This window comes from Chlamydotis macqueenii, chromosome 9 (genome assembly GCF_036417535.1).
Source record: "Chlamydotis macqueenii isolate bChlMac1 chromosome 9, bChlMac1.mat, whole genome shotgun sequence".
NCBI classification, from domain to species: Eukaryota; Metazoa; Chordata; class Aves; order Otidiformes; family Otididae; genus Chlamydotis; species Chlamydotis macqueenii.
Genome location: NC_141564.1, coordinates 25,314,718 through 25,323,962, shown reverse-complemented (window position 1 = coordinate 25,323,962; position 9,245 = coordinate 25,314,718). Strand labels below are relative to the sequence as shown.

General features: G+C 45.8%; 1 protein-coding gene across 3 annotated transcripts; it reads left to right on the top strand.

The window, feature by feature from the left end:
- The first annotated feature begins 461 nt into the window (after window positions 1-461).
- On the top strand, window positions 462-5,907 carry B3GALNT1 (beta-1,3-N-acetylgalactosaminyltransferase 1 (Globoside blood group)). 3 transcript variants are annotated; one of them, XR_015259396.1, is made up of 2 exons: window positions 462-589; window positions 1,408-2,166. XR_015259396.1 is itself a non-coding variant. In XM_086754927.1 (2 exons), the coding sequence occupies exon 2, from the start codon at window positions 3,186-3,188 to the stop codon at window positions 4,146-4,148; it is 963 nt and encodes a 320-aa protein (XP_086611053.1). In that variant the 5' UTR covers window positions 470-589; window positions 3,095-3,185; the 3' UTR covers window positions 4,149-5,907. The 3 variants fall into 3 exon arrangements, 2 of the variants coding, with proteins under 2 accessions (XP_086611053.1, XP_086611054.1); XM_086754927.1 differs by lacking the exon at window positions 1,408-2,166 and adding an exon at window positions 3,095-5,907 and having other exon boundaries at window positions 470-589; XM_086754928.1 differs by lacking the exons at window positions 462-589; window positions 1,408-2,166 and adding exons at window positions 2,609-2,850; window positions 3,095-5,907.
- The last annotated feature ends 3,338 nt before the right edge of the window (window positions 5,908-9,245 follow it).

Below are 9,245 nucleotides of genomic sequence, written 5' to 3'. Positions count from 1 at the left end.
TAAAAAACTCAGAGTACTAAAAAATAGGACAGCTGATTTACTGCCAATTGATCTGATCTCAAACTTTGCACAATAAACCTTTTGTAAACCATGTGGGTTCCCAAATTCTCCAAGCAGGATGTTCCACCACTGCTGCAGGCAGTTCTGTAACGTCAGAAAATTAATGTGGTAACGCGGGGAGCCTTGGGGGTGAATCCTCACCGTGATCAATTCTACCAGCTGAAGCAAGAGAGCACGTTCAGTGTGAAAATGCCGCTCTCCTCCTCCCTGGAGTCCGTAATCGTCCATCCCACGGCCACCCACCCGCGATTTTGACCAGCGGGACACAGCCGGAGCCCCGCCACGGCCGCCGCGCCCAACCCGCCGCCAGGCCGAGGGCTCACGGCCGCCGTTTCCCGCCCCTCACCCCCGGCTCTGCCATCCGCGCCGCAGCCCCGGCCCGCGGGGCGGAAGAGGAGGCGGGCGTTCCGCGCCGCCCGCCGTGAGAGCCGGCTCTGCCCTCCCCAGAGCGCCGGGGCGCTGAGGAGAGGCGGTGGCTGCGTGCGGGAAGGGCTACACCCGGCCCCGCCCGGCCCGGGGGAGCGGCACGGTAACGGGAACGGGACGGGGTACGGCGGTGAGGCAGCGCGCTGTGTCCCCGCCGCCATTTTGCGCCGTGAGGGCCGGGCCCGCGCGCTGAGGGGCGGCGGGGGCACAGCCGCGGTGCGGGGGTTGCGGGGGGGAAGGGGCGAGCAGTGTGCGGAGGAGGTCTCCGGTGCGGATACGAAACACCCTTCGGGCACCGCATTTACCTTTTTTTTTTTAAAATTAGAAAACAGTTAAATGGGTTTAAATCCTTACATGGTTTCAGCAGGGGACAGTAGGTTTCCACTTAATGCATTTTTACGTTTTGGGCTGTTGCCTCCTAATTAATCTACGCCTTGTGAAAAGTTGCCCGGAATGGAGAATTCAGATTGCTCCGGCCATTTGAAGTGAGAGCAAGTCATTGGTAAAGGTTACTTAAAATAACTTTTAAATTATTGTTGTATTAGATCATCACAGCCCAGGGTCTCGTGAAAATTCCTCTGGTGTCTGTTGTAGTGAGCCGTATGAAGAAAACAAGAAGCCGGGAACAGTCATGTATTTCCAAATTATTTCTGCTAGTAAAAAAAAAAAAAAAAAGATTTCTTTTTCTGTACACCTAACATTATAAATATTATTTTTTAATTTTTAAATTGGACTATCCATTAGTTACTAGTAGACTTTAACGATATGAGAATTTGCCACCTTTTTCCTGTCAAGAACGTCTGCACTCAGTAATTACCTAGCTATAGCAGAGAGTGAGAAATGTATCTAACATCACTATAAAGCATGCTCAGTACATGTTTTTTAACATTTGTTTGAAAATTGATCAGTTTTCTTTGTCAGCATAATCTCAGACTCCATCCTGTCGTGCCAACAAGCTGTGAACATGCAAGCAAATGAAGGTACTTCCCTGACAGGAGCGGGTCTTGATAAAACAAAACATTTACAAGCCCTGCAGAGATCATTTTGAAGACAAGTGTCCCGGTTTCAGCAGGGATGGAGTTAATTTTCCTCTCAGTAGCTGGTGTGTTTTGGATTTCGTGTGTGAAGAATGTTGACAAACACCCTGATGATAGGAGTTGTTGTGAATGAGACCAAGGACACCGTCCTGCTTTCCAAGCCTCATTAATGTGCAGGTGCAGGAAGCTGGGCGAAAGACAGACAGCATAATTGACCCAAACTGGCCAAAGAGAGTGTTCCATGCCATGAATGTCATGCTCAGTATAGAAGTGGGGGCTGGCCAGGGCGGGTATCTGCCTTCCTGGCATCCATCCCTCTCTCTGGCTCGCTGGCATCGTTCCCCCTGCCTTGCTGGCCCCCTTTTTGCTCCTTGGCTTGCTGCTTGGTTTCGATTCCGTGATTGCTGCACAGGACAGGCGGCATCGGTCATTGGGATGTTGGGTAGTGAGAAAACATACATTGTTCATTTTATATATTTTAATATCTTTATATTCTGTTATTATTGTAGTTTTCCCTTGTTATTTTAGTAAACTGTCTTCATCTCAACCCACGAGTTTTCCTTTCTTCCCAATTCTCTCCCCCATCCCGCTGGGGAGGGAGAGGGTGAGCGAGAAACTGTGTGGTTTTGGGCTAAATCACCACTACAAGTTAAATAGTAATTAACGGCGCTGTGAAATCGAACCTTTCATCGTCCTTGCTGTGTCTTTGTGGGTTCTTTACAGTGCAGGGTAAATATTATTACTGCAAACATTAGGAATTCTTTGGAGCTCCCGCAGTAAGACATTATAATTATTTTGTTTAAAGATACCTAATATGTGTTCACAGCGAATGTGGTTTTAAGGAAATACAGTAAAGGTAAGCGCTGCTAAATGGAGGGTGCGAGGCTGAGATTCTATTTTTAAATTTTGGTTTGGAAAGATGTGTTGATTGGAATATCTGACACTTGCAGTAGTACCTTCGGCATGGACTCCGCAGGGGCTTGCAAGTACCTGCCTGTCCGGGTCGGACTCCAGACCAAGATGTGTGTCCCTAGCCAAAAAAACGCTTTGGTTCGTCTCCATCTCTTCTGCTGACTGCTGTTTTCCTCCCTGCTTTCTTGACCGATCTGCTCCAGCTTATAAAAACTAGTTTTTCTTTGAAATAAATTACAAATTTCCGAAGCCTCTGAATGTCAGTTTGCTGAGCACTTTGTAGCCGTTAGATTTTGTGCGCGGTGTTCCGTCCTTGAGATCCGAGTGGAAGACACTGTGCCGAGATCTCTGGGATCGCAGTGCTTGACGTGTGATCTTTTGCGGAGATCAGGTTTACGTAGGGGAAATTTCCAAGGTGAAAGGTGTGAGGTTTCAACCCGTACCACGCTCAGTAGCAGCTCAGTGTCCTGCTCGTGCTTGTTTCTGGGATGCAGCACTGATTTGTGGGGTATGGGGCGCTGGCTCACGCTGTCCAACGAGTCTTGGATTTGTGGTGATGATACCAGAGCACGCTTTCAACTGACACTTTAGACGAGATAAGAAAAAGATAATATTTGAATAATAGCATTCTGAATCCTACTTTTTCATTTCTTTTGCAGCAAGAAACATGCTTCAGAACTTGTGGTACAGATTTTGAAGGTCACTGACGCACCTCTGCAAAGTAGTTACTGCCCAGTTCCAGTTAATGTCATGTACATGAGAACACTAAAATGGATTTTTTTGTCTCTCTTTGTATCCTCTCTCGTAACGGTGTGGTACGTAGCTTTCCCTTCCAACACCGTGGTGGAGCATACTAACCTCATGTATTTCTACGAATACGAACCCATTTACAAGCAACGCTACCTCTTCACACTGCGGGAGCGCTTGAAATGCGAAGACATAAATCCGTTTCTGGTCATCTTGGTGTCTTCACGTCCTAAGGATGTGAAGTCAAGACAGGCCATCAGGATGGCGTGGGGATCGCAGGACTTCTGGTGGGGACATCGAATTCTAACCCTGTTCTTAGTAGGTCAGGACACTCAGAGAGGAGACGATGCCGCAGCACTGTCGGTAGAAGACGAAAGCATCCTCTACGGTGACATAATCCGCCAGGATTTTGTGGACACTTACGACAATCTCACCTTGAAGACCATCATGGCGTTTAGGTGGTTCACCGAGTTCTGCTCAAACGCTAGGTTCCTCATGAAGACCGATGCCGATGTCTTCATCAACACCGCTAACTTGGTGAAATTTATTCTGAAGCTGAATTCCTCAGAAAATGTTTTTACTGGTTATCCTCTTATCGATAACTTTGCCTACAGAGGCTTTTACAAAAAAACATACATCTCTTACGATGAATATCCGTTCAGGTTGTTTCCTCCGTATTGCAGCGGGATGGGTTATATACTGGATGGAAAACTGGCTCTGAGGGTTTATGAACTGATGAGTCACATCAAACCGATTAAATTTGAGGATGTTTATGTTGGAATTTGCTTAAATATACTTAAAGTGAACATCAGTATTCCAGAAGATAACCAACAATTCTTTCTTTACAGAATTAATTTTGATATTTGTAAGTACAGACATTTGATTGCAGTCCATGGCCTTACATCGAGTGAAATAATCGAGTTTTGGCAGGATTTGTCATCAAACCCTTCAGTTACTTGCCTGTGATTCTGTGTTAATAGATAAAATTAAACCTGTTTGGTCTTAAAACATTTAAAGTACAGGGCAACACAAAACAAAAACACGGTTGAAGAGATGACTTCGACTGAAGAGGGGCTGGGCTGCCGGGACAGAACTGCAGTGGCAGGATTTCTCTGGGACATTCTGATATTCTTACATAAAAAGCATGAGGAATTCACAAAGCGCTTTTCCCTGTGGGTATCCTACGCACGCAGGATACTTTGGAATACGCTGTCCTGTGGTCTTCTGACGCTTCTCCACGTCATCTGCTGTAACCACGGGATTTCTACCTGAATCTTCTGGAGTGTATGAAATGTCACTGAGGAATACTGTTCATGCCAAGAAACTAGCTTTGAAGACACTTCCCAAATTCCTACCTGGATTTTTAAAATTGGTTTGGCAACTGCATCATCCTTTGCTGCTCTCAAGTATTTGTTCTCTGCCCAGCACGAAGCTAACAGAGACTTTCTTATTTCAGTCTATCACCTCCGCAAGACTGCGCATGTTCCAGCTGCTTACTTAACACGGCGCCTCCGTAAGCGTTCCGAGAGCGCGACGAGCCTGCGGATCTCGTGGCATCTGCAGAAGCCGTTGGCAAATTCTGCAAACCTGATGAACTTTGTGTGTATCCATCTGCGTATAAACCAGAATTGCTTTGGTGTCTGGTGACGTTCCCAGACTACTGGAGGGCTAGGTGCCGTGTGCAGTCAGCTCCTAGACATCTCTAACACGTTGGGATAATCGAACCCCACCCCCTGCTCCCCATACGTGCGTGTCCTGATGCATCCCAGGAGTTTTGGAACCGCACAGGGAAGACTAAAACCGATGCATTTATACTGTGACTTTATATCTGTTTTCTAAAATAGGGGTTTTTTTCCTTCAAATTTTAAAGTGAAAAAAGTAAGAAATTCTAAGAGTCGTGTTTCTTAAAGATGACAAACTCTTCTGTATCTGTAAAGACGGGATTTTAATCACTTTATTCATATCAGCAAGGCCAAGTTTTCAGTAGTTTACACTTCTAATAGACAACGATACAGAATTTGCGATTGCGTTAACATCGTTATTCTCGACACACCCACTACACGGTGAAGATGCTATAGTTACATCTGTACATCTGGAATGACAGAGCACTGCCACCTTCGTTGTACTACGGCGACGATGTTATGGTGTATTTACATTTGGCTGTCTTTCGGGTAGTCTCTTAGAGACAAATTAGAAGAGGTGCAGAAACCTCTAGCGCCAAGTTTGAGGCTTCACCAGGTTTTGGATGCCTTGTGATGATGGTCAGTATTGAATTTTGCCATCTTCTCAACACCTGCACGCGGTTTTACGATGGAATCGTAGGACGTGTTGTTTTATTTAAGGGTAAAAATGAGGTCTGGGGGGAGAACACTCTCTAGACAAGTACTTCAGATGTCAGCGATCTGTGAGTGTACGTTATGATGGTCAGTGTTTTTCAAAAATAGACATTTGTTTTGTTAAACTAGACAGCTAAAGATACAGTATTGTGTAACTGAAGGAAGAATGCTATTGTATTTCTACAAACAGGTAGAACTCCAGCTGTTCCTGTGGTTTTAGGATCCATTATTTGATTGTTGTAGCACTGTGGTCAGATCCTGACTGCTCCGTGGGAAATGTTTTAACTGGTTCTTTGATTATTTATACATCTTAAAAAAAACCCAAACCTCTCCATTTTTTTATAAGCCTGCCATGTTACATGTTTAGAAATAAATTATTTGTCACAAGACTGATACTACAGCACAGTTTGTATTGCTTTTTCAAACAAAATGTAATTATGGGAGACTATGCGATCTTCAGAAACTGGATAGATAAAGCCAGGTAAGAAATGAGTATCGCAGAGAAGTGGCTGTGCGGGACTGCAGTACAAACGCACCTGTCACCGAGAAAAGTATTTTTTAATGTATTTGTGCCCCGGAACGATAGCACGGATCACAGACTGCAAGGCTTTTGCTTTGACAAATGTAGATTTATACACAGTCATCTGGTTATGCCACCTGGAATTGTCATCTAAAGTGACATCAGTCCTGCAAGAAATTTACATTGTACAATACTCCTGCTCCTGGTTTTCTTTTTTTTCAAAAAAAACCCACCTCCTTTCCAATCTGGCTCATGTTTGAGTCTGACCTTATTATTGCTTAAAAGACCATTAAAATTCCTAACTAAGCTAATGTTTCTGCTTAAAGCAAACATCAGGAAAGTTTCTACTGTGCGCAGCCACGCGAGAGGTAAAAAAAGCTGAAGCCTGTGAACTAATGTAAGCATTAAGTCCTTGGTGGGCCCCAATTTTATTGCAGCTGCCTACAACACTGTACTAAAAACAAACCCTAAACCACAGGCTAAGGTTTTCCCAAATCCTACAATAGTTTTTCTCGTGCGGGCAAGTGGTTCAGAAAGCCGTATTAAATCAGAATTCCAAGCACTTGTGATTTTGGTAGGAACTCGAAAAGCCTCAGGATAATAACAACGCATTGCTCAGGGATGTTTGGAAACTACTGCTGGGCGGGGAGCGAAAGGGGTTTGCAATGTAAAATTTGAGAAGAGTTAAAAATGTTTAAATGTGTGCATTCTAGAACAAACAGGTTCCAAATAAACCGTGAACGACGATGTCCTGCAAACTCGGGGGCGTTATTCTCTGTGATCAGTTCAGTAGTAACAGGACACAGAGGGGTTGCAGTATTTCCCCAAGCTTTGTCTTACGTTTTCTAGCTACTACTAAAGCACCTGAACGCAAGGTCATTGTGTTGTTGAGTCCCCCTTTTAAAGAAACCCAAAATTGTAAAACAAAACCAAACCCACCTACTCTATGTATTGGGCTTCTAAAAAATCACAAGGCCACTTCCTTTCACAGGGCTGGAGAAAGCGTAGTCTCTCTGGAGCGCTGCTGCTACGTGGTTCGTGGCTGGAGGCAGCACCGACCTGCGACTCGCAGGAGGAAACGCTGTGAACAGTCTCGTTACTCTCACCCGCGGTTACGGGACTGTGCGACTTCATTTCTCCTCCTACAAAACAAGGGCTTAAAAATGCCAAGCTTACCCCGAGTGACCTCTCTTCAGATGGTTTATATGTCTGAGCTCCCTTTGCCTCTAGCCTCTGACAGTTGCCGGGCAGCACGTTAATTTTCCAGGCCCCGTTAAGCCAAATGATACAAACTGAGGTTTTTTTTACAGTGTGAGAGACGATGGCGCGTGGGTGTCGCATCCATCGCGGCTGGGCTGGGGCTTTGCCTGCGGTGGCCCTCCGCCACGGCATAAAGCGCAGCCTTCTCGGAGTTTGCAATAAAGATAAAATCTTAAAACTACCTCTGGCTCCGAGTGAAAAAAATGCTACGAGCAGAAGCCTGAGGAGGCTCTTATCTGCGCTAAGCCAGCCATGCGGTACCGAGCGGAAGCTGTCGTTAACCGAGACGGATTGCGGTCTTGTTACCTGCTGTGTTGCGTGGGATTTGTGTTACTGAAGCTCCCGCCCGCCCTGGCAGCTCTACACGTGCAGTTCATGTTCGTAACGGGGCCGTCTCCATCGTTTCGCAGAGAGCATTTCCCGAGACGCTGGGTGGGAGTGGTTTTACAGCTGCTCAGCGTGTTACTCGCACCGCACGGGTTTCGACGTTTTTCCAGACGCTGCTCCTGTTAACGTGGTCGTTAGCAGTCTGCCATGTGAAAGGGAGATGGGTTTGAACTCCATAAAAATGGATTTCATGTGTAAACCCAGCATCGCTACCCGCTGCTCACGGTTTGCGCTTAGCTTATGCGTGGTTAAGGAATCATACTTGTAACTGAAGTTTACAGGCAGCGGGCTGTCCGCCCACACAGCCACTTCACGGCTCTTGTGATGGCCAGGATCAAAGCAAGCGTGGCTAAAGTGCAGGTTTCTCTATCTTGCTCTCCCAGCCCGGGATGCAGCGTAGGGATTCCTGCAGAGCACTGCTTGACAGTCCTGCATTCAGATTTCCAAAACATTACAGCCCATGACTCATGTAATTGCCTTGGTGGAATACAGGCTGAGGTAGATTCCGAGCTTCCGTGTCCCTAGAGGTACTGATGCGTCTCCACAGCCTCAAAGGAAGAGGGTTGGCCGCTTAAATGCAGAAAAACGTGCTTTATTTCCCCACTGCGCAACTAATTCAGAGTTCTTCCTTAAGACGGAGCAGACCAGACGCAGGGGCTGACCCGCTCATAAGTGCGTTTCAAAACTTTCCTCAAGAACCGCTCTCGATGTGAGCCTCTGTTTATGGTTTCAGAGGGGCTTCAGCTGCTTCGACTGCGCACATGTTGCGTGACCGCGCATCCAGGCCGTCGACTACAACGAGAGACCTGACACCTAGAACCCCGAGTTACCTACGGGAAAGCGACACGTAACCGGCCGCTCGCCTAAGCCTTACGCAGGCAGCGCTGCGTAAATAAAAGTGATTTAGAAATAAACTCAACGTTAATTATATATATTTTTAGCTATGAGTCCTTGCGTTTAGACAGGCCATTTATAAATCTGACAGCTCTGAAGGGCAGCCGCTCTGGGCTACGGCTGCCAGACTTCAGAACATTCCACATTTGAACCTTGCCATGTCGTACCGCCAGGTTTCGCAGCAGCGGCCTAAAAACCTATTTTAGAAAAGGAAAGGCTGGTGAATCGCCTTTTTTTTTTTTTTTTTCTGGAGTATAACCACTTACTAAACGTTTCCCTGTGTAAAATCAGTGTTAGATAGGTTGGCAATATATTCCTGTTGTTTAACACAAGGATGCCGTATATTCTGAGAGGCAGCTGAACGAAACTCCCTTATTTTCAGGATGCAGCGTTAGCGTTTATGCAGCAAACACTGTTCCTTCTCGCTGATGTGGCGCTTTAGTACCAACTTCTGTATTCTAAAAACTTCACAACTTTTTTTTTTTTTTTAATTTTACCTTGCATAACTTGTATAATACTGTAATAACATCAGCAGGAGTTTTGGTACTGACCTTGTGTTCACAATACCTCATGATGTTAGACGGCAATTATTTGTATTTATCCAAACATTCCACTCAGTACAACGGGCTCATTCGTTTCAAATTTGGTATTTTTAGGGATTATAGG

Excerpts from the sequence above, each read along its gene's own strand:
- B3GALNT1 (XM_086754927.1), top strand. The coding sequence starts at position 3,186 with ATGTACATGAGAACACTAAAATGGATTTTTTTGTCTCTCTTTGTATCC.